General features: G+C 48.0%; 1 protein-coding gene across 1 annotated transcript in view; it reads left to right on the top strand.

Moving 5' to 3' along the window:
- The window catches only part of LOC119166698 (uncharacterized), a 133047-nt gene extending 114289 nt beyond the window's left edge, over positions 1–18758 (top strand). The window contains exon 4 of the mRNA XM_075882411.1: positions 18340–18758. Coding sequence (XP_075738526.1) covers positions 18340–18646 — 307 coding nt within the window. The 3' untranslated portion in view covers positions 18647–18758. The remainder of the gene's footprint in view (positions 1–18339) is intronic.
- Positions 18759–25923: the final 7165 nt, after the last annotated feature.

Here is a 25923-nt window from a genome sequence, read left to right as displayed (position 1 = left end):
TCGAATAACGTCTCTTCGAAGCATATCTTCGACTTGATCGTTGATGACGCGGCGCTCTTCAGCGGAGACACGGTACGGTCTTTGACGCAGTGGCTGGTGTAGGCCGGTGTCGACATGATGTTTGACTTGTGGCGTGCGGCCCAGTTGAGGTTGCCACACATCGAAAGAACTCCTGAACTCATGCAGAAGATCCAGCAGGTCAGCATGTTCGGTGGGAGTGAGAGTGTCGGCGATTGCGCTGGAAAACGTATCATTTGATGACTCCCCGACTGCCGACAGTGCTTTTGGGTGGTCGCAGTAGTCATCCGGAACATCAACCAAAGACGAAGGGTCGAGATTAGCACGTGGCCGAGACATTCCCCCGTAGCAAAGTGACAGGTGCGAAAAGCGGATTGCTTACGAACATGTTGCTTCTTCTGGCGGCAAGGTCAATTGTTGCGAAAGGCAGCGGCAAAGCTCGACAACATTTGAAGATATCGGAACGCATAAAAAGGACTGTAGCGTCAGTGTAGGCATTGCATGAAACGGGAACAAGTGCGAAATTTCCAGGCGGGCTATCAGTATCTTCATGAACGAGCAACTTTGGTGGCTGATGAAGAGAGTCTAGTAATGGGGCATCACATAAGGGTGAAAACTCAACTTCGGCGCGTGCGCAGTCTATGACGGCAATATAGCGATATAGGAAGTCCCACCCGAGGTTGACTTCATGCGAACAGACAGCGAGAACAATAAACTCCACGATGTAAAGAATGCCTTCGATGGACACTCTTGCAGCGCAGGCTGCGAGAGGCGTTACTTGCTGTGCGCTTGCGGTGTGAAGCGACAGTCCCGAAAGCGGCGTCGTGACTTTGCGCAATAAACGGCAGAAATTAGCAGCAATAACATAAACAGCGGCGCCGGTGTCCATAAGGGCGAAAGTACAATAGCCTTCAACAGTTACGACCACGTTAGCAGGAGAGGAGCGAGGACTTAGACAGTTCGAAAACGGCGCAGATCTTGCCTCTTGAACTGCGGTGCTTAGTTTTCCTGGTCGGAGGGTCTGGGCCGGTGACGCATGGGGGGTAGCGAGGTGACCAGACTGACCCGTATTGGGCGAAGGGTTGGCTGCCGGGTTGCGACGACCGGGCATATTTGCCAAACGTCTGAGGTCGACGGCGGCACTTGCGGGCAACGTGCCCGGGAGTGAAGCACGCGTAGCAAATCGGTCGGGTTATCGGGCGTCCTTCAAGGATTGGCGACTGGTGGTGACGCCAAGGGTGCAGTATAAGCAGCCGGGTGTGCGGGCTGTGATCGCGTGGTGTAGGGTGGTTGCGGAAGCCTACGCACAGCGTCTGCATATGTGAACGGTGCTGCTACAGGCTGCATCTCTTGCGAACAGGCGACAGGAGGAGCCACAGGCTGCGCTGCATAGGTTAGAGGCGCGGCCACAGGCTGAACGGCTGGCGGATAGGTGACAGGAGCGCCTACCGGCTGTGCGACACCCGGGCAGTCAACACGGCTAGATAGAGGTGGCTCGTAGTGCGCAAGGGGAACAGCTTGTGCAACCTCTTCCGATATAGCAGTGCGAAGCGGGGCAGGTAGACGGGTGGTGGTCTCGTGAGTGAAGGGCACTAGGGAAAGTTGGCGGGTGACTTCTTCACGGACGAAGGCTCGGACTTGCTTAAGAAACGGTAAATTTTCAGGCATGGTGTCAAAACTGGACAGCGACTCACCACCACGCTGTGGCTGCCGAGTCATAGTGCGTTGCTTCTTCAACTCGTCGTAGCTGTGACACAAGCCGACGACTTCAGAAACTGTGCTTGGATTCCTAGCCAAGAGCATTTCAAATGCGCCATCGTCGATGCCCTTCAGGATGTGTTTGACCTTTTCCGACTCGGGCATGGTGTCATTCGCGCGTCGACAAAGGTCAACGACATCCTCAATATAGCTGGTACATTTTTCTCCAGTCTGCTGAGAGCGGACACGCAAGCTCTGTTCTTGCCGCAGCTTGCGGACAGCTGGCCGACCGGACACTTCGGCCCATGACGTGTTGAAGACGCTTCATGTGGGAATGTTGTGTTTGTGGTTGTTAAACCACAATTTTGCGACGCCATTGAGATAAAAAATAACGTGGCCCAGCTTGTCGGCTTCATCCCACTTGTTATTGGCGCTCACCAGCTCGTATTGCTCGAGCCAGTCTTCTACGTTGGTCCCATCCGCACCACTGAAGACCTTCGGGTCCTGTAGCCTAGGATGGCCGGGACAGTTGAACTGGGGCAACGACTCCGACGGGTTGGCGTTGTCAGTCATGACGGGCGGTAGCGTACGGCGTCGCAGCTCCAGGGTGTAGCGACGGAGATAAACAGAGCACCCTCCACCAAATGTTAAGAGGTTTATTGGTCGTTAACGACAACGGCAAGACAGCGTGATGAACCGTCCAGCAAAGACCGGCACAGCAGTGAACCGAAGCACGAGCCAAGAGAGCCGGGGGTTGGCGATGCTGCTCGCTGCAAGTACATCTTCTTCTTCTTCACACTGGGAAGTAGACCCGAAGCGCAGGCCGTAAGAAAGTGTGCGTGTGCCACCTCTCGTTTAGCCCTTGGAATCTCCGCTGGATGATGGTGCTTCTATACGGGGAATATATGATGAAAAGAAGCGAGATGGTGGTACTTGGAGTGTTGAATAGAATGACGAACGGACACACAGACAGATGCATGGATGGACGCATGAACGGACGCAGGGGCGGATGCATGGACGAACGCAGGGACGGACGCACGAAGAGATGCACACATGGACGGTCACATGGACAGACGCATGGACGAACGGAAGCAAGAACGAATGGACGGATGAATGCTTCGCCTCACTCTCCACCATTCTCTCCATGGATATACGGCCATTCTTTTAGTTGTGAACAAGGGGGTCACAGTAAGCACCCAGGAAGCATTTTTTGAAAACTTGCCAAAAAGGGCACTGACACTTCAGCGTGTCACTGTGTTCAGCGCGCGTTTCATTTTCTTAGTATCCCTGGCGGTCGGTACCAACATTGCTGAGGCGGCCCAGAAAGCTTCGTGGCGTCTTCTGGTGCACTGTCGGGTGCCTATGGCGTGAGCTTTATATTTTGACTGAAATGTAAGACAACTTTAATAACATTAGAAATTACTGAGTTTCTTATGTGCTACTGAAATTTATATTGAGACCATCGTTGGCTGCCATTTTTTAGAGTTCCTTAACGTCAAGGGTTTTTCGTTGGCATTGTTGTGCGCCGCAAGGCACCCACTCTATGCCATGACAGAAAATGCCACAGACCTCGCAGATGGTCGAGAGCCTGCTGGCGTTGAACACGCGGATCGACTGAGGCGTCCGCAAATGGAGATCCACGCGCGCACCGACAAAATTGCGGAAGGAAGGCTGAGGAGAACAGACCTCGTATTTGTCAACTTCAGGCTAGATTCAAGACCACAAAGGAGCAATAATCAAGTATAAATTCATTTGCGTCGTCATAATGCGGGAATTGGCAAAGCGGAACAACACGAAATACAGTTTATCACCAATAAACGTTGTATATAACTGGAAATTGTTTTGACACTACTTCACATGCGTGAGTGGTCAACGTCCCGGGTCATTTACGGTAACACCGAGAGATCCGCCTGCTTCACCCACTCATCACCACTCACTTTGTGGATTGGGCATGATATTTTTTCAGAAAAATTGCATCATGCATGAAATAAACACTGAGATTTTCGATGCACACGGTACCCCGCAATGGCAACGAGAATGGTATCAACGCCTCCTCTATTCTATCTATGCCAGCCAGATGCAACTGATCGTTCACCACCCTCTCCTCAAGCCCTTCTATTCTCGACCACCAGCTAACCTTCGCGAGCGTTTTGCTGTCATGGGGGAGGGAACCCCCTCATGCTGTGCCTCACGACAGAAATCATACTAAGTAATTTTCATTTAGTTGTGTACAGATGCGTGGGGCGCCCTCTTGCATTCTTCGTGTTCACTATGTTGGCGCTCACGTTGAGATAGTGCGTCACCGTTCATGGCGTTATGCGGGCAACCAATGGAGAAGCGTCACTGCAACCCTACCACATGCGGTGCGTCGTGACGTGGTGGTGGCGTTGCTTCGCGCCACAAAAAAGGAGCACGAATGAACGAATTTGACAGACGCACAATATTATGTTGTAGTGGGAGACACGTGTATCGCATCTCTGAGAAAAAGCGCTCGGAAGCACGTGTGGCGCAAGTAGCGGAACCGCACATGCAGCGTCGCATCGCAACCAATCCCTACTTGCACTTAGCCGCGTTTATCGACCCCGCTCGCGTGTTTTTTACCTGCGCGTAAAACACGATGCGTGGGGGGTTGTTGTCGATTGGGACATGACACAAAACATGACGTCTAGTGGCGTAGCCTGGGGAGAGGACACATCAGGAACGTCGCTCCCCCCCCCTTTCCAAAGATATTTTTTTTTCGCCATGGCATATATAGAGCAAAATTACCATTCGCCTGCTCACCCCCCCCCCCCCCCGCTTCAGAACAAGGTGCACTTCCCCCTCTGAAAAAAAGAAAAAGAAAGACGTTCTGTCTTCGCCCCTGGTTACGGCAAACACCAGTCGAGAATGTTATAATGTTATCGCAATAAACAGAAAATGGCCTTAGAGCATTCTTAGGCGGATGCATAGGTACCATGTGAGGTTTTTTTCTTCATGCACTGCTTTCTAGAGCCCACTATTGACGGTTATCCACTGCGGCGAACGGGCGCTGCCACGTTTGAACATCTAATCTAATGGCCCCTTCTTTTCACTTCTTTACCGTCGCCGATGGTCGGCCAATTCTTCGCCGCCACTCCCGGGTAGAAGGCCAGCAAAGCGGGTGCCCGCACGGTTCGTTTCTTTCTCTCTCTCTTTTTAGGCACTGCGCCGTGTCGCCTCATGGCTGACAGAATTAGGTGCCGTTTTTTTTTTCCTTCTTTGAGAATCACTACCACCACCGTTTCTCGCCGTAGGCTGCAGGGCAACGTCCGCCACACGCCACAAAGTGGCCATACCGACAAGCAGAAGTCCGTGGCGCCATCTAGTTTTGCACAGAAAACTAACTGCGGAAAACTGTCTATTAGGAAGCCACATAACACGTTTTTTGTTTTTTTTAAGACGATAGTCTTTCTTGGGACCTTCGATAAAAAAAATTGCCCGCAGCTTCCCTCGGGGGAACACTGAGGAGGATGCGGACCATATAATTGGTTAACGGGGTGTTAAAGTGCGACTTACTTGGGTCGATGGCTAAATTGGTTAGCGTGGTTGTGAAATGGGGTGTTAAATTGCGACTTACTTGGGTCGATGGCTAAATTGGTTAACGTGGTTGTAGGAGGGGGTGTTAAATGAGTGAACACGTACACACGTATGCGAAAGGGCGGCGCTGGTCGAAGGGACGTCGATCATTGTGTTTGTGGATTCGTTGGAATTCATTTCACCGCGACCTTGGACGTCGATGCGCCGTACAAACCAACCGACGAGCGGCAACTGAGCGAGCGAGCGCCGACCTTGAGTATATATACAGCACGACGGCGTATGCACTGTCAGCTGTTGAATGTTTTCGAAGCGCGACGCCACATGCGCGTCCACTGGAGAATCAGGAGAATTGTAGATGTCGAACGCGGTGTGTAGAGGAGGAAGGGTGCACAGATGGTGGAGGAGTGAAGCGCGCGCGGTGTGTAGAGGAGGAAGGGATGCACAGATGGTGGAAGAGTGGGCGACGGCGCGACGGCGCATGCGCGCGCGTCAGCTGTCGAATGTTCGAGAAGCGGTGCGGACGGCGCACTACAAGGCGCGAGTATAAGATGCTCCGCATCTAAAAAAATTTCAGTCTGTCTGTCTGTCTGTTTGTCCACTCTTAACGGCACCGGGTACTTGAAACGATCGACCTCATCCGCCGCGCCCACCAATGTTGCTCTAGATTTAGCGTTCAAACTTGTGCAATTGTCAATTATTAACCAATTATTGCGCAAGTCTGGAGCACCATAAGAACACGTATGCATTCTGCATGTGCATCTTTTACTATAAAATGCATACATAAGTTATCTTAAAGGACCATAGCACTTATCACACTGCGCTGACCATGTAAACGCTTGCACTAAAAGGGGAGTGTTTCCAACACTTTTCTAAGACGCGATGGTGGTGGCACCTACCCGCCGCCTTGCGTTCCTCACCTTATCACCTCTGAGACGGGTGCGCACACCCGTCTAGTCTCAGAGCCACGCGCTCTGTTTTGAAAGAAGACTGCCACGTGGCACTCATGTCTCACGCATGCTAGGCGACTTGATGCGCTCGTTCGCCTCTGCTGCATGCTCGAGGCACTCTTCACGCAGCGCCTCCGGAATACCATTCACCAATTTTCTTGCGCAGAACATCAAATAAATGTTTTGTTCACTCTGTCCACACGCAAGACTATCGTCTTTTGACGACATTTGCAGATTACATGCAGATACGGGGCCAATTTTTTTTTTTCAGAAAGAACATGAAGTTTGAAAAATCGTTTGTTTTGGCACTGAGAGATGAGTGCCGGAGAAGGTTGGCTTTATGAGACCAGCTAAATGGGTCATCTTACGCTGAGCAATATAATCGGTTGTGAATAAAAACAACCTTTTTTTATCCTCGATGTCACCTCAGGGAAATGCAGTTGGTACTGTGTGAGTCTTCAGCGTTGCACTTCACGGCGTTTGTCTACCATATTGTCACGGGGTCGTGACGTTGCCGAAAAAAAGGAGACTTCGTGTTGGGATTTAACTGTTTATTTGGGCGAACCTGTGCCCGGTAAACGGAAAGTCCAATTACAGCAGCAGTCTCGCACAGATAGCAGTCTCGGACTGATAGCGGCGAACGGAGCGTCGGCCTTCGATCAACAACTGACAAGCGGCGAAGCGCGTCGGCATTTATACTCTTGCCGTCGAATGTTCTAGCGTTATCGCTGGCGGTGGCGTAGGTTCCAGAACAATCTGTACTGTTCGCACAGTGGGCGTGATCTTATCGAAATGATCTACTACAGTCCGGAACCTTCTCGAAAACTGCAGGCGCGGTTTGCGCTGAGAATCGTGTGGTGTTTTGGGACGATAACAAAAACTTGGAACGTGGCAATATCTGCTGATGACCACATAGGTACATTTAAAATGTTATTTCATGAAGTACAATTTATTCAGCCAGTATTCTGTTTATTTGCTACGAAAATAATCACTCAACAAATTTTTCCAGAATGCTCGACTGTATGACGCTATTATTTTTTCATCATGATGATTGATATGTGGGGTTTAACGTCCCAAAACCACCATATGATTATGAGAGACGCCGTAGTGGAGGGCTCCGGAAATTTCGACCACCTGGGTTTTTTTAACGTGCACCCAAATCTGAGCACACGGGCCTACAACGTTTCCGCCTCCATCGGAAATGCAGCCACCGCAGCCGGGACATGAACCCGCTACCTGCGGGTCAGCAGCCGAGTGCTTTAGCCACTAGACCACCGCGGTGGGGTTTTTTTTCATCATCAACTAAAATAGGGAGTGCTCCTAAGATGAACGGCTTCATGAGATCTTGAAAGAATCAAAATATTTCTAGCTTTCCCAAGAGCCCTAAAATAATTATTCATGTCCCTAAATACAAATTCAACTTTCTTCTCCTCCAGGATGCGAAATAAGCTGCACCAGATTCCTCCCAAACGTAAAATTTTGCTGTTTCAAAGTGCTTCACTATGGAAAATTTGGTGCTCCAAAACGCTCGAAGATTTAAAATTTTGCCGCTCCAAAAATTGCTCCATATCAGAAGACCTCGGTAGCATCACTGCGTCATGCTGCAATCAGCCAATGGTTGATACAATGGCCGGGACGAGTGATGTTTGAGCTTGTAACATCATGTTTCAAGAGAAAACTTGAGAATTTATTGTGAATTCCAGGCTAGGTGCTGCACCATAATACTTGGCTCGCGTGTTTTTGGAGCCTCGACTACCGGTCGTGGGCGCTTTCCAGCGATTTTACAGGGCCCATTTAACATGAAGTTCAACCAGTGTTTATTTTTTTTGAGGCATTTTCAATCAGTATTATGGCTTCATAGTAGAACACCCGCTTGTCACGTAGGTGGCCTGGGTTCTATTCTCACTCGCGATGAACTTTTTTTTACTGTTTTGCCATAGTTATCAATTTTTTCGGTGCAGATTAGGGATAGCTTCCACCTAGACTAACCAAAGTGACCTGTCGCTGTGCTAGAACAATTGAAGGCAGACGAAGATGGGCTGTGATGTTTATTGAGCGTAGGGTAGTGGCCTGTCGGGACCCAGTGATCTGTTCTACCACAGTTAGTATTGTTGGATTTGCAGTTAGGCTGCTTCAAGATTGTGACAATAGATCATGCCGGGCAATTCGAATGTGGGCTTTTAGCTTACCTCAACCATCTGCTTGACACCGAGCGCTGCCAACCCACCCCATATCTTCCCTGTGCCAACGGTATGGTTGAGCAGTCTCATCGCCAGATCAAGGCTGCCCTAACCGCGTGCACAGGTAGAAAGCACCGAGTTGTTCACCTTTGCAAAGTGCTTCTGGGCCTAAAGGCCAAGCACGTCTACGGCACAACTCTGTGGCTCCCTGACCATTTGTTCGGTTCTTCGTCCACGTCGCCCTGCCTCTGCACAATCATTGACTCGAGGACTGCACTAGTCTTGTGCGCCCTATCTCATCTTGATCTTCTATCCTACACATTTTTGTGCATTGCTGACCGTCTGCACAGGTTTTCCTCAACGGGACGCCGCTAATTAAGACCTCACACGATGGTCCATACAAGGTGCCCCGTTAGACCTGTTACCATCCTGTTGGCTACTGCCGTCCTGTTAAACAGTCGCGAAGAGGTTGTCTCCTTAGTTCATCTCGACCTGACCTATTTCGAGACGCCTTTCAATGATCTCTCCGAGGCTGTCGCCTTCGTGTCCCACGGCCACAGCAATGACGTCGACACTGCGCCACCTATGCATCGATGATGCGTGCGTGTCGAAATTTCGTGTATATTAGATGTGTATTTCACTAAGTATGCCTCACCTTCAAACATGCACCAATAAGCGCGGTAGGATGGCAAAGCATGTGTCGTTGTTATACACAGCCACGGTTAACTAATATCATAGGAATTTATGGTTGAAGTTTTTTTAAACACCTTGTGTGTGTGTGTGTGTGTGTGTGTGTGTGTGTGTGTGTGTGTATGTGTGTGTGTGTGTGTGTGTGTGTGTGTGTGTGTGTGTGTGCGTGTGTGTGTGTGTGTGTGTGTGTGTGTGTGTGCGTGTGCGCGTGTGTGTGCGTGTGTGCGCGTGTGTGTGTGTGCGTGTGCGCGCATGTGTGTGTGTGTGTGTGTGTGCGTGTGTGTGTGCGTGTGTGTGTGTGTGTGTGTGTGTGTGTGTGTGTGTGTGTGTGTGTGTGTGTGTGTGTGTGTGTGTGTGTGTGTGTGTGTGTGTGTGTGTGTGTGTGTGTGTGTGTGTGTGTCAACCTTTTTTTGCGCAGGCAAAATGGACACTAACGCGGAGCGTTGTCACTGGTGCTCTGGTGCATTGTGGCTCTGCTGACCCGCTGGGCGACATCTTAGTCCACCTAGAGGGCGCCAGGGGCGACGTCTCTGGTAGTCCTATCGACTATTGCATGCCCTGCACGGCCTCGGAGGACGCTGTGTGCCAAACTTTTGCCAGTGCTCCCCTGTGGAACGAATTTCTCTGCTGGCTGGATCTCGAGCTGCGCAAGTTGCCTGGAGTGGGAACGCAACTCGAACTCGTGCACGTCCGCAACGTTTGTCATACGCGGCCCACACCTGACCTATTGCGTCATTCCACCACCTTCGTGCATTGGCTTTTGAAGACGCATCACTACGTCGTGTCCATCCAGATTCCATACATCATGAACGGAGAAATGGAGGGCATTTTAAACCATATCCTACTCGACGACGTGCTATGGGAGAATGACTCCGTGAAAGTTTTCTCCATAAATATTTCTCCTTTTTCCCGTGTGACAGACGAATCGTTTTGCAAATCTCTCTTGTCAATGAAACGCCTAGAGGAACTGCACTAGAAAGAGTCCACATGTACGGCCACGTTGTCGAATACCATTTCGGCTCTTCTCGTCGATTCTAAGACATTGACCGTTCTCGATTTCGACACATCACACATAACAAAGGCGCAAGCGCAGACCCTGCTGAACGCACTCAGAGCCAACTATACTTTGCAAAATTTGACGCTAAGTTCTTCTGTAGTTACGGCAGAACCATCAATGTTCGTAACATTTCTGAGCGATACGGTAGCATTGAAACAGCTGCGTGTAGTCAGAGATACCGAAAGCGACGCCCTCACACCGATTTTCCGCGGCATGATCTCTAACGGGACGGTCAGCAGTCTGGACTTGCACCAGCTCTCTTTGGATGAATACAGCGTCATGTTGGGAGCTAGAATGCTGGCGCACAGCAAAGTGTTGCGAAGTTTTAGACTGTTGCGCTACATTCCGCTGATTAGGTTTCTCATATATGAAGTGAGGAGTATACAACCTTGAGCGTGAACATCTGGACGGATGAGTGTTGGGAACATATCTTTTCACTCTTGTCTCGAAACGATAGCCTGAAGGAGGTCACTATCATTGCGGGTGAAAACGAACGCAGTCGCCTGGCTGACATAGCGAAGAAGATGGAAGAAGTCGGGTGTGAGGAGAAAGTCTCCTTTCTAGTCTCTTTCGTAGACACTTGTTGCAACGACAGGCACTACGAAAGGTACTCGCTTGCGAACTGCGAGAATTGCTCCGAACTGCAGGCGTCTGTACGGGTCGAGGACAATTGCACAGTGCTACCAGTTTACAGAGAACTTTCCACATATCCCCCTTTGACATTTTTTAGCCCAGTACTAGCAGATTGGAAAAACGAACTCTGCTGGCTTTTGGTTGAGTACGTGTCGACCTCGACCACGCTCCGAAAAATGAATTTTCGGCTCCGTGTAGAAAGCTTTAGGAATGAATTGAGCGATTGGTCGCTAGCTCTTTCGCAGCCGTTGCTGCGCAACAGGAGCATTACAAATTTGGTCGTAGGCGTTTCGGACTACGGCGAAGGCACTGCACCTCTCGGCAAGGCTGTAGCACGAAGCAAGACGATCCGTAAGATCCGTTTACTGCCGTATCGTTTAGATACATCCAATACCTTTGTTGGCCTCAGGTTTTTTGACAGCTTGTGCGTCAACATCTCCGAGAATTGTGCGCTGTGCTGCGCCTGTCTGGAATGGGAGGTGCCTTGCTTGCCGTGGGGATGCGACTCGTTGGTTATTGTACGGGACACGGTCCACCGGAACTTGAGCTATGTGGCACGAGCGGCTCAATTCTCGAACCAGGCCCGGTCGGACATGTCAGTACACAATGGCGATCAACTTGCATTTTCAATATATTGTTAACGTTTAGTGGGCCAGTGTGACTGTCATGTCTCTCTTTTTTTCGCATTGTTCTGAATTTTTAGGTCATAAGCTCTGAACTGATTCCTTTCAAAGTTTTTGTGCAACCGCGTTCATGATCTAGAAAGTATATTTTAGTAGTTTTGATGGTAAATTTAAGGCGACAGCACATGCATGCTTAGAAGAAACCATTCCGCCTGCACGCGCTGTATCCTTTTTTTCCATCAGAATGTGCGGGTGATTTCACACGATCAAGCACATGAGGCATGTTTGAAAGATTTTCATACCTACGACATCCCTATTGTAGTGTTATGGTGGTTTTCTTTGTTTCTACTTAGTTTCCTAAAGAACAAGCCCCCACTTCCACGAAGGGAATTGTGAGGAAATGCGACTGCATTGCATAGCGCCCATAATGGCGTTTCGCACGTGAGAACCCAGCGTTAGAACAATAATGTTTTTTTTTCTTGCGCCGTGCATCCAACAGCGCCGTTCGCCGCACGTGGTATTCTTTCTGTCACGAGAAAGGCGGTACGCGTTTCCAGCTCAAGTAGCTAGCGTGCAAGTTTAAAAGAAAAGCGTGCGCACCCGCAGCTGTTTCCATGGGAGAGGCTGATAGACGGATTCCGACGGACGCCTGACATAGCCCGACTAAGAATTGCATTCGCATTTAAAACTAGTGCAGTGTGAAATTGACGACCATTCAATGATATATTTCCGATTAGTAGCGAGTCTACCATTGTGCAAAGGTGATTACCCTATCCAATTTTGATTTTCCTTCAATTGTGAAAAGAAGAATCGAGCTTCCTTCATGAATAAATATTTGGCTGCTGAAGCCATTTTTAGTACCCACATCTGCTGCTCAAGTGTGCAAAGGCTGTCCCGTCCTATGACGTTCTAGCGTGGTTATAGCGACATTTAGTTATATTATGTACATTTAGTTTAGTTACGAACATTTAGTTATACTTTTTAATTAGACGTTGCTGTTTGTAGGCTCTGTCTTTTGTTGTTTGTAAGCAAGTTTGCATAAACAGCCGTCTTTCAGTGGTCAGTGGGACAGATGTCTCCCACTTTTTTTTCTCGGAAAACTTTAACACTAGAGAGATAAAACGCTTCACACAATATAGGAAGCTAATTCAAAGGACTATGGCTTAATCGATGGCTCGACCAGGCTCGACACGATTCTATCATATCTGATGAAAGCACATGTGCTATCTACATGGATGATTCCCTCGTGCGTACTCCTGGCACTCACCTTTTCTAAACCTTTCCACCTTTGACTATAAGTACCAACGCAGAATAAACGATGGGGTTCACTTGTTTCTCGACAACCCAGCTGTCCAGTATGTTCATTCCACACGCGAATGAAACATGGTGAAAGAAGTGGGCAACGTATAAGCAACGACATGGATCACCTGAAGCCACCTGAACCGCTACGTTTGACAGCCGACGGAGGAAGGAACTGGACGTGGTTTCGTCAGCAGTTCAAATTTTTTCTGCAGCAACGGCATGCCAAGCTAATCCAAGGTCGGAAGCAGTGAAAACGACCCTGCTCCTCAGCGTTGCGGGAGAGGAAGCCTTGGAAGTTTTCAACAATTTTGTGTTCAGCGGAGAAGAAAACAAGGAGTATCTCAGCACCATAATTGCCAAATTTGAAGATTACTGCCTGGAGCAACAAAATGAAATACACGAGCGATACGTGTTCCGTTCCCGCAGCCAAGGTGAGGTGGAGCCCTTTGAGCAGTTTCTACGCGAGCTTAAAAAACAAGCGCAGCACTGCAACTTCGGGACCATGGCGGATGACATGGTGCGAGACCAAATTGTTTTTGGAACAAACTCGCCGAGGCTTCGAGAAAAGATGCTCAGGGACAAAAACTTGACCTTGGAAAAAGTAATCATCCTTTGCAAGGCGGCGGAAACATCAGCTCGTCAAAACGAATTTTGGCAGAAAACAACAGAACTCGATATGAACGCTGTCACAGCCAGTAAGAGCACCCCTAGAGGGTCCAGGAACGACCTAAAATGCAATCGTTGCAACAGAAGGCATGCCTACAGATTCTGCCCGGCATACGAAAGAGTATGTTACTCGTGTAATGGCCGCAACCACTTCGCGTCTTGTTGCAGTGAGAAAGAGCGCGTGTATGAAGTACAACATCAGAGCGACGACTTCGAAGTACTGAATGTCGCCAGCAGCTGCGGAAGCAGAGAACGGGACTGGCGTGTGAACGCATGCATTGGCGGCAAGTACATCCCCTTTAAGGTGGGCACAGGATCGCAGGCCAATGTTCTGCCCCTTTCAATGTTTCACAAGCTCAAGACAGCCCTGATGCCCAGTAGCGCAGTTCTGAGATCATATGGTGGCAACATGATCAATCACATCGGCAAGTTTTCAGCGCTTACCGAGATTGGTGGTCGCAAGGCGTGCGCAGAATTTTTTGTAGTAAAGAAGGACCACAGCATCAGCTTAGGATTGTACACCAGCGAGAAGCTTGGAATCGTACAGCGGGCTGTTGACAGCGTGACGACGAACGACACCGAAGAAATCGTCAAGGAGTTCCCCCGTCTTTTCCACGGAACAGGATGCACCCCACGTGAATACAAGATTGAGCTGCACAGGGATGCTGTGCCAGTCGTCCAGCCAGCTCGGAGGGTTCCCCTGTCCCTGCGTGAGCCTCTACGTACTTAACTGGACAGAATGGAAAAGGAGGGCATCATCTAGAAGGTCAGCAGCCCCACAGAATGGGTAAGCCCCCTTGTCATTTTACTAAAGAAAGATGGCAAATTGAGGCTCTGCATGGACCCTAGACGCATCAACGAAAACATCAAGAAGGAACACTACCAAATGCCGCGCCGAGAAGATATTGAAGCAGACTTGGCAGGCGCGAAATTTTTTTCGCGGCTTGACGCAAATGCGGGATTTCATCAAATCGCACTACACGAACAATCGTGGAAGATATGCACATTCGCGACGCCTTTCGGCCGGTATCGCTTTCTTCGTCTACCGTTCGGTATAGCGTCGGCGAGCGAAGTGTTTCAAAAGGTCCTTAACGAGGTTTTTGATGGTCTTGCCGGTGTACGCGCGTACGTAGACGATGTGTTAATTTGTAGAGGGACCAGGGCTGAGCATGATGAGAAGCTGCGCAGAGCCCTAGAAACAGCTGAAAAAGCAGGCCTTACCTTCCAAGCATCCAAATGTCGCTTCGGCCAACAAGAAGTGCTCTCTTTGGACGACATCATTATCGACAAGGGTATTAGGCCGAATCCTGATCTTGTTAACGGTCTTTTAAAAATGCCAAGATATCAGGACAAATTGGCTGTCCAAAGGCTACTGGGAGTAGTTAACTACTTCAGCAAGTACCTACCAGCTCTCTCACAGAGTACTTCTACTTTACGTTCTCTCATGAAACATGGTGCCATCTTTGATTGGACACCAAATCACGAAAGCGAATGGCAGGCTATATGTCGGGATTTAAGTAATGCCCCAGTGCTTGCTATATTTGATCCAAATCGGGAGTCAAAGGTAACTGCAGATTCCTCTCAAAGTGGGGTAGGCGCGGCACTTCTGCAACGTCATGGAGACTGCTGGCAGCCGGCAGCCTATGCGTCGAGAGCTTTAACAGAATCGGAGCAAAGATATTCACAGATTGAAAAAGAGGCTTTGGCTGCTGTTTTTGGTTGTGAAAAATTCAATCATTTTGTTTATGGCCGCACCATCACCCTCGAGAGTGAACACAGTCCCCCGATAGACATATCAAAGAAAGGCATAAGTGATATGCCACCCAGAGTGCAACGACTTTTCTTGAGATTGATGAAATATGATTACACACTGACGTACATTCCTGGTAAACAGATGGCCATTGCTGATATGCTGTCCCGATCACCTGTTCCTGGAATCAAGGGAGTTGCAGGCTCGAGTGACGTCAAGATCCATGCCGTCACAGTCGTATCAGCACTCGTAAGTGAAACGACAGCTAGAAAACTTGCACAGGAAACAGCTCTTGATCCATATCTTGGCACAGTGCTAAGAAAGCTTGCCAAGGGAGAGCCTGTCGATGGCCCCCTGAAACCGGTGGCTGCCGAGCTATCCGTAGTGAACGGCATACTATTGAAAGGCACTAAAGTGGTGATACCGACAAGCATGCGTTGGCCAGGTAAAGTGTAAAGCTAGAGCAAGACAAATGGTTTACTGGCCAAATATAAACTCAGAAATTCAGTCCTTCATCGAAAGATGTCCAACTTGCAAGACATACGCTTATTAAAAGCCAGCGGAGACTTTAATAATGCAACCAACGCCTACTCAGTCATGGTACCGTATCGGTGTCGATCTGTTTCAGTACTCGGGAAGACATTATTTGTGCGCCTATGACTTGATGTCCAATTTGCCTGAGGTGGAGCTACTGCCCGATACAACAGCCAGTACTGTCATCGATAGATTCAGTGCAATATTTTCAAGCTACGGCATACCAGCCGAGGTTTCTACTGATAATGGCCCACAGTTTAGCAGCCAAGAGTTCATTATTTTTACAAAGCGTTACGACTTTAAGCATGTGAAATCAAGCCCGCAGTACCTGCAATCGAACGGGCTCGCAGAAAAGGGTGTACAAGTTGTAAAATGCATCCTAAAGAAAACAAAAGCTGCAGGAGAGTGTTTCTGGCTGGGCTTGTTGAATTACAGAGCGAGTCTTGTTGAAAATGGCCGGTCTCCGGGCGAACTCTTGGAAGGAAGGCGGCTGTGCACACCATTGGCGGACTTCATTCCAGTGTCGGCAACGCTCGTCAAGAAACGCCGGCAGAGAAGTCATCATAGGTGCACCCTACCTGGCCTCTGCGACATTGACGTGGTTCGCTTGAATGGGACATCATGGGCAATGAAAGTCAAAGTGATCGGATCAGCTGGCCCACGGTCCTTCTACGTAAGCACAGAGAACAACACCGTGCTGAGGCGCAACCGTCGGCACCTTGTGGCGACAAAGAAACCATATAGTGTTGGTTCATCAGACGACGAAGATTTTGCCAACAACCACATCCCATTTCAAGATGCGGCGTCATCGACTACCGCAGCCTCGCCCGCGGAAGCTCAGCAGCCGTCGTCTCAACCACTGAGACGCAGTCGACGTCAGACGCGGCCGCCAGAGCGCCTGGGTTATGACCAGCAGTTTCAGCGGCATTAATTACGTCAACTGTTTCGAAGGAGGATGTATCATATCTGATGAAAGCACATGTGCAATCTACATACATGATTGCCTCTTGCGTACTCATGGCCCTCACCTTTTCTAACCCTTTTCACCTTCGACTATAACTACCAACGCAGAATAAACGATGGGGTTCACTTGTTTCTCGGCAACCAAGCTGTCCAGTCTGATCATTCCACACGCGAATGAAACAACGATGACGCAAATACTGGTGTGTAAGTGCAAGTGGCTGTCGCTCTAACAGAGACGAATCTCCGTATTGGGTTAACTTGTGCTCAGAAAACTAAGTAACTCAATGTTCAAAGAAAGTGCGTTGTATTCTGACAAAAGCAATAAATCTCATCGGCATTCAGTGGCCCGATCATCGTCGGAACGCGTCTCGTCTTATACGGCAGTGATCGCACCGTCCAGCTGCATCGTTGAGGCTCGCGTAAGCTCACGAATGAACCAGAGTGCGTGCATACTGCGCGTGGTCTTAAAAAAAATTGTTCGGTTTTTTTTTTTACATCCGGCAGCCAAATTGTCGTTATGAGGGACGTGGTTGTGTACAGTTCCTTAAATTGTGATCATCGGGTGTTCGACAGCGTGCAATTAAATCAAGGTACTCTTCCATCGAAATGTGACCGCAGCGGTGGTGATTAGTTCCTTGTGTTCTAAAACTCGATCACACCGAAATAAAAAAATTAACAGCGCGTAGCAGTATAGCAATTATCACAGGACAACGCCGCGATCATACTATTGCCGCCTATAAGTCACCTGGCAGTTAACATTATTAATTTTTAAAGAGCTGTAGGAAAGTCTATAAAAGGGTAAGAATTAAAAGTAATCAGAAAAGCTGTTTCCTATAAAAATGAATAGTTAATTGGTATAGATTCACGCTACAGGTGGCACTACTAGTACCTATGACAATTAAGCACAATGTAAACTTACCTGTTAAGGTAAGAAAACATTCGGTCCCTATAGAAAATTGCCTGAAATTCGGTTTTGATGCTCATGAAAAAAAAATTGGACCTCTTTACAGTGCTTTTCGAATCCGCTTTCCAAGATCATTGAGCTTGCTGCTAATGATTTTTGTTATTTTAATGCAAACTGAATTTTTTTCAGTTTACAAAGCAGAAAGCAGAGTGTTTGGTTCTGTATACTCAGTGCACGCCCACGTACAGATTTTTCCCATATCCCCTCTAAAAAAATAACGTGAATATAAATTTGTAAACAGTAGCAGAAACAAAGTGGACAAATAAAAGAAAGTTAAAAGAAAGAACTTATTTGGGATGCCGATTAAAAAAAAGGCATGTAATAGTCAGCAGACCGAAAAAAAACAGTTCACTGCCCTGAATAAAGTATGAAATGCGAGAGAAGTACAACAAAAAAATCGCTTCTGCTGTCAGTCATGTGATTTCAAGACCTTTATAAATAATAATATACGGGGTATTACGCCCTAAAACCATGCGTTCATTATGATAGACACCGCAGAGGAGGGTTTCGAAGACTTCGACTATACCTGGTAGTCTTTGTTGGCAGTCACAGCAAGTTCAGCCGTTGGTAACATACCAATTTTCGCGAGTTTGAAAGAGAAAGGATGAATATCTCGTGAGCACATGGGCATTTTCCGGTGCTTTCGCTAGTGCTTGTGTTTAAAGGGAACGAGCTGTTGATTTCTTTAGCGGGGACAAATCTCTATCCGCTGTAAACAGAGCGGTCATTTTTCTTATATTTCACTCAATTTCCTGGCAGACTCTGCGCTGCCGCTCTGGACCGAGTGTACCGCCAACCAGCCCTCATCGCAGAGCTGTCCAAAGTACTGGCCGTCTCCGAAGCCGATGCCGTAGTGGCCGTTCGACAGGGCTACCGAAGCATCGAAGGCATGCACGAGTTCATGCGACTGGCCGGTGTGGTCATGGCGCACGTCACGTGTCAGCCACGTGACGATGGCCATGCGCAGCTGGACGCCCTGGACGAGCAGTGCTGGGCTCACGTGAGATGGTACTTGCAGCTGGACGACGTGGCGTGGCCCTGCCGGTCGTCGACGAACGTGTTGTAGCCGCGTTCTATCGTCACCTTCAGAGAACACAACTTGAAAGCCCGTTCGCGGCTCTGCTCCGTCGTCAAATGTTTGCGCGAATAAAGTAAAACATTTCTTTAAAGAAAATTATTGCGCGTCTCCTCCATCTTTTTCGCATGAGAATAGGATGAAAGTGTCCCCTGTTGCTCTCCCAGCAGACGTCCATGATATACTATTAGTAAGGTGAGCCTTATGACTCACAACTCGGGAAAACCAGGAGCAGTACTCATCATCACGAAGGCGTGGCAGTCATTGACGTAAATATTTATTGCGCCTGATTCTGCGGCTGCACTTTGGGCGTCCGCAATCTCTTTTCTTTTTTCTGAGCGAAGTTCCAGAATTGTCATCTAATGAATTCATATATAGGCCACCGCCAACGGGAAAAGCTGAGCATAAGTCGTTGGAGAAGCATTTGGGCCAAGAAAATTCTTTGATTTCTTTTGTAATCCAACGCCCATTTGCGCACCTGGAGACCCCGAGGAACATAGTATACCGGTATGTACGAAACGCTCCATGGGTGCCGCCAGGACTTCCTCTGGGCTGTGGCATGTAGGCATGAATCAACCGAAACGCGCCACCGTGGCAGTGCGTCAACCTTTGTACTCCCGTATCATTGTAAAGGGGTTTTTTTTTCCTCAGTTGAAAATGTGTAAAGCTTCGCACGTAAACTTCCATAGCCTGTGGCATTGACCGGAGCGAGATAGTTGGTGGTCCCACCCTCTCTGACTGAGATAAATGCCTTGTTACACCCGTGGGCTATGCTTAAATGCTGCTGCTTTAAAGCCCAGTGGTAATTTGCAAATCCCGGGATGTGCAGTTGCAAAAAAAAAGTGCACTTCTGCACAATGGCTTCGGTGAGGTGGGTGCTACTTCATGTGTGCTTATTATTGGAGTTCTGCGGAAACCCGTAAGGAGGCGGAAGGGTTAAAAGAGACGGAAGAAAACTACTCGTTTGTAGCACGAAGCCAGAAGGAAAAGCATTAAAATTTCTCAAAGTTAGAATTCCTTGTGGCTTTGTGCTACAAACGGGCGGTTGTCTTCGTTTCCTTTCTTTATGTGCTTATTACCCATGTCACGGAATTTATCGCTAGAGCATTGAAAGCAGAACAAAAAAGATATAAAGAAAAAAATAGAAAGACCAAACAAGAAACATGGAGACGGGAGAAAGTTAACGAACACATAGAGAGCGAGACATATAGGAGGTTAGAAGAAGACAAACAGAGTGGAAGAAAGAAAAACAAACAATTAAGGAAGTTCGCTCTGTCCCACAGTTCCTCGATTATTTTACCTTTATTGCGAGGGTATGGCATTAATTACATTGTTGTTGTCGCGAGGAGAAGTCCGAGCTGGCTGCTCCTACGTTGGGACTGAAAAACCACACCACTCTGCCGCCCCACGGGCCCTCTGGACAACCCTGAAATTGTCCACCAACAAGTCGATGAGCAGCATCCGATTGCATTACCGCTAAGCTTGAGAAGCATCACCAACCAACGCCGAGCAGCGCCAGAGCGAATGACCTTAATGGAGCAAATCGCCTGACTTATCCCGACAGCGTCTTAATGTTGTTTTTTTCAGCCGTAATTGTGTGAAAATACTAGCCTGCAATTTCACTACCTCCACCTCGTTACCCCTTCGCAACGCGCTTTAGAACACAAGAAACAACCTGATTCCGATTCGATAACTCGTAATAATAATACTTAAAAAAAGGATGACCCCAATTTTAGGTCTGGCGGTGCCATTCCCAAGGGGGTAGGCAACCGAAAAAGTGACTAGAACTTCGTTCTACGAGCACCAGGCCGGAGGTTTACTTGTACCTATTTAGCCAGTAGGTACCTGGCGGCAGCAATTCTCTGCCTCCCATGGCAGCGGCCGGTGCTCAACGATTTCGCCAAAGCTGTGGTGTGTCAAGGTACGCCCAAGAACCTTAGCAGAAGCCTATGGGGCTACCTTACGAGATTAGTACTCAAAAAGAACCAAGTGACAGGTCGGCGTACTCATTAGGAAAAACCGGTGGTTTTTCGGTTGGTACCACGAATCGAACCCGGCACCTCCCGCATTGGAGGCGGACACTCTGTAGCCATGTAGCCACCGAAGCCACGGCAGCGGTGGCTTTATGGTTAGAGAGCAACAATGCGATACAAAATTGGCCTGCCAAAGCCTCACTGGGGTTGAAGGGCAGTACCAACGGGCCGCAGACAACAGATATTGGCTTATCCACTGGCCACACTAACTATCCACTGACCAGACATTGTCATGCCAATGCCATGCCTTTTGTCATGGCAATGTTGATGATTTTTTGATGATTTTTTTGTTATTGTTGACAGTTGGCATTACTTGAGTGTTTTTATATACCAATTATTACTTTTATGTACTCCCTCCCTGTAATGACCCACAAATGTGGGTTAACAGTATGCTGAAATAAATAAATATATAAGCTGCTTCGCAGCTAGTAGCTCGAGTGCATGTGCTGCCTGACAACGGAACAGAGTCACGTGGCGGAATAGAGGCACTCGCGCAGCAAGCAGTGTGCCACGTCACTGCTTGCGAGCACACCAGTGCTGCCCGACTCTCAGAGACTTCTTGCTCGTTTATGAATTATTGAATGAATGAATGAATGAATGAGTGAATGAACAAAATAAATTAATAAAAATGAAATGAATGAATGATATGCGGGGTTTAACGTCCCTAAATCGCTATGTGATTATGAGAGAGGCTGTAGTAGAGGGCTGCGGAAATTTCAACCACTTGGGGCTCTTTAACGTGCCCCCAAGTCTGAGCACACGGGCCTACAACCTTTCCGCCTCCATCGGAAATGCATGAAAGAATAAATGAATGCATGAATTTTATTTGAAATCCGGCATCTTCCTCCGGGCGAGGAGGGGGAAGAAGGGATTAACCGCTGTTCCTTCCCACCCTCCGTCGATTATGATGGCGGTGCAAGATATTCATTTATTGGCGAAGTGCACAGCTTGTTTGTGAACGAACAACGATACCCAGATAACACAGATTATAATCGAAATCGGGTGTCATCCATGGTCCCTATAGAGGAGTGACAATGCAGGTTTATTAGCGAAACTGTTCTTGCTCGGGCCTATCATGTTCTTGATCAGTGGTAACACTTGTGGGCTTCATAAAAGGAGTTTGCACTACAGACATTGGGTAAATGCCACAACTTACCTCCGGTACACTGAAAATGACGGCAACAGTTAACTGCACATGGGTATGTGCCACGGAATTTCGTGTGGCCTATCAGAAAAATATATTAATCATAATTGCGCATGTGGTACAGAATCGGGTAAATCCCGCTGCACACACCTTCCACTATAAAGGATTTATCAATTGATTGATTGATTGAATGATTGATTGATTGATTGATTGATTGATATGTGCGATTTAACGTCCCAAAACCACCACAAGATTATGAGAGACGCCGTAGTGGAGGTCTCCGAAATTTTGACCTCCTGGGGTTCTTTAACGTGCGCCCAGATCTGAGCACACGGTTCCACTATAAAGGAAGACGGCAGCAAATGTCATTTGCGTTGCCATACTCACGCCACTGTCACATAATGCTTTCTAGCCATATAAAAGCCTAACACAGAGTATTTAACAGAAAGAGCAGTGATGTACGATCTGTGAAAAATAGAAATGCGTTAGCCTAACGAAAGGAACGCCCACGAGCTCCGTAGTTTCGTCGGTGTCCCCGACGCGGAGCTGGTTGGTGGCCGACAGTCCACCTCTGATCTTGCATTTAATAACAATAAGTGATTTATTTCAGACAAGGAGTGAGAGTTAGATGGCAGGGCAAGAGGGAGAACAGTGTCTGCCTGACTAAGATCTTGCCACCTTTCTCAAGCAGTGCGGCAGAATGCGGTGGCATAGAACATAACAGGATACGTAAAGTTTGTGCAATATAGTAACAAACATAACTATGTTACATCGAAATGATAGAAAAAAAATGAACTACACAATTTCAAGAAACAAACATTTTGAATACGCGAATGCGATTTGTGATAAATAAGAAAAGAAAGAAAAGGTTAGAAGCAGAAAGTGGCACTGACAACTTAGCAAACTAAAAAGATAGTTAGGCATAGAGCAGGGAACCAAAACGATACATCGAAAAAAAAAGACCTAGCAATGAATTCAGTCCCTAACATAAAGGAAGTACCTCTTCGTGTCATTTTTAAAGTAACCTGAAGACTGGCAGTTTTGTGCAATACTGGTAGTGCTTGGATCTTGGATGTCCATTTATAAAGGATGAGATGAAGTAGGTAAGCTGTTTTGTACCTTAGATTGTTTTTTTTCTTTTACAAAGGGAGTTCTAAACAGATTGTGCCTAAAATTGTATGGAGTTTTAGTTGAGAGGTAGCTTTGAAGAAAAAGGGTTGCATTTTTCTCGCGTTCACCTCGTATGTATATTGCGAGCTTGAGATAATATAAGGCAGCAATTTTTAGAAGGCCATGTTTTAAGAATACAATGGCCGTATGATCACGGTATCCAAGATTTTCTATTGAGTGAACTGCTCACTTCTGAAGATTTATGAGCCGATTTGTATTTGATTGGCATGTGGTTCCACGTATCATTAGGCAGCAACTAAGGTGAGATTGAATTAGTGCGTGACACTGACACACACTTACAGTAACCACTCAGACCTGGAATCGCTTATTATTAATTTTATTTGCATCTTTCTCATTTTTTCGGGTCACGCCGAGATGGTCAATTTTTTGGTCGCGCAAGGATGAATAATTTTTTTTCGCTCACAATCAACGACACTGACACCAACGCCCGAATTTCTGCGAAACGAGCTATTTAACGCTGATGCGTTGATATGTTTAAGTTTTTGCACGGTATAGTTCACTGTAGCTTAATATTGTTCTGCGCGCAGCTGGTGCAACAGTGTGTAACTGTATAAAAGTGAGGACTCTCGGAAAAATAAGTTGTGGGTGGCTAATTGAGTGTTTTGTGTTCTTTTCTGTCCTCTCTGTTGGTTGCGCTGATGTGCACCTATAATCATGTTGTTGTACCAACACGCCCAGTTTTACAGTTTCGTAAGTTTTCCAAAGCTGTTTGAACAACGGTGCTGCTTGAGCCAGCCGTTGAATGTAATCCGTTCCCAGAAAATTACCAGCATAATGAACCAGGATGCGCCTTCGTTGTCCTCGCCTTCCCGTTTGCTCTTGTCATTTCCTGCATCTAAATATTCTTCACCTTTTTTCTTACCTCATGGGCATATTGTTCTTGTATATATGTCTGAAATAAACAAATCAAGATCAAAATGAAATATTGAATGAGTGCGTACGTGCGATTAGGCGCATATCCCGAATTTTCTTTCGGGGTGCAGGGGGTGCTCGATTTCGGGAAGGGTTTCCCCTTGAAATTGTTTTTTTTTTCGCTTTTGATGTTACGGCGAAAAAAGAGTCGGAAGGACCTGGGGAGGGGGAGGACACGGTGTGCCTTTCCTGGCCGCGTCCCTACGTGCGACATGTGCATTCTTTTCTGCCACCTGCTTTCTTTTCATTCTGGGGACGCTAGGTGGCGCCGACAAGAAGAGTCGTGTCCGCAAGTGCTCCGCGAATTTTCCAGCTCCATTGTGGAAATTTATGTGTGTGGCCAATTTCGACTATTGCCATGGCTTTCTGAAGTTGTTCCGCATCGACTCACCCCAACCACAGCTGTAAGTGACGAACTTTTTATTTTAGAAGGCCAAGCGCACCTGCCTATCGTATAAACTCGACAACACCATCGCCACCATGTAGGCGGCTGCAGGAACGCTACCGTGTGCGCTGCGCGCGTACACGATGGCTCTCGTGAATGAACCCTCAGACGTTATTGAGCGTCCCGGACCCTCGTGGATGACGGACACGCGACGCCAAGAGCTTGATAATATGGATTTTCAAGAATCTACAGCTAAGAGCCTCTCAACGCCAAATGAAACCAACGATCAGAACGCCGAGACCAACAGCCAAAACCAAGCGGGTGGATCCTGGCAGACGGTGCTCACTCTGCGGCTGAAGAAGGCTCTTGCAAAAGAAAAGAAGGCCAAGTCTATGTATTTTTCGAAGACTTCATATCACCAACAATTATCCATTGCTGAAGCAACCTGAAAATCTAAATACAGGCCTGCCTACATGCCGCTACCCCCCTTGCCCAAAGACGACTTCAAGATAGTGGTGCGACCACACCAAGGGTTACTGGTCAAGACCCTGACTAGTCCACTACTGGCAGACACCGTGATAGAAGCTTGCAGCGGACAAATATCTGGTGAGCAATTTTTGCTCGGAATCAAGCGAGGTTCTAACATCTTCATTGATTCGACGCCGCACCAGACAGTGGCGGACCAAGTGAGGCGTATTGCCACCCTAAAGATCAACGGCCGGCCACACTCAGTCAATTCCTACGCAGCCACAAGCGAAGGGACAACCGAGGGTGTCATTCACGGCTTAGACCTCCACACGACACCACAAGTGCTCGAAGCCAACCTCCGCATACGCACCCAAGGTGTCGAAATTCTGCAAGCACGGATGTCTAAAAACATCAAGATGGCCGTTATAACATTTCTTGGAGGGATTACACCTCAATACGTCTATTAAAACGATGGAGAACTTGCTTGCTACCTTTACAAGGTTACCACCCAGGTGTGCAAAGTGTGCCATCATGTTGGTCACCGTTTGGACGCTTGCCCCCGGCCGGACACTCAAGTGTGTCACGTTTGTGGACAACGGGACCCTGCAACCAGACATGAGTGCTCTCCGAAGTGTGCAGCTTGTGGCGAGGGTCATTTGAAAGGCGAGCAAAGTAGCAGAAAAAGACTCAAATCTCCCCAGAAAAGAACCTCTAGGGCTAGTGTGCAACAGCCTACTCTGAATGACACCTCACCAAAGCCACCTCAACGCCCCCGCTGGTTCAGTTCTGATGATGAACAATCTGCCCTGGACCACTGTCTTGAGTCGTCAGAGACTCGCCCAAGGTTCCGCTCTAGATACAGATCTAGATAGAGATGCCGGACCCGGAAGGACTCTACTCACAAGACCCCAACCCATTTCCACTCACACAGATCACCTAAATCCGGGGCTCCAGGCTCAGTGATCAAGCAAGCGCCCGAACACGGCGAGGTGAGCTATGCACGAGTTGCTTCTTCCGCTGCTCCTATAATGGCTAATCCAGAATATCAAAAAATCATTAGCGAGAACAAACTCCTTCGTGAGAGCTTGACAGAAATAAAACGAAAGTTGGCCTCCCTCAAAGCTAACCACGCTAT

Source organism: Rhipicephalus microplus, unplaced genomic scaffold (genome assembly GCF_043290135.1).
Source record: "Rhipicephalus microplus isolate Deutch F79 unplaced genomic scaffold, USDA_Rmic scaffold_12, whole genome shotgun sequence".
Classification (NCBI taxonomy): domain Eukaryota; kingdom Metazoa; phylum Arthropoda; class Arachnida; order Ixodida; family Ixodidae; genus Rhipicephalus; species Rhipicephalus microplus.
This window is presented reverse-complemented; position numbering and strand designations above follow the sequence as displayed.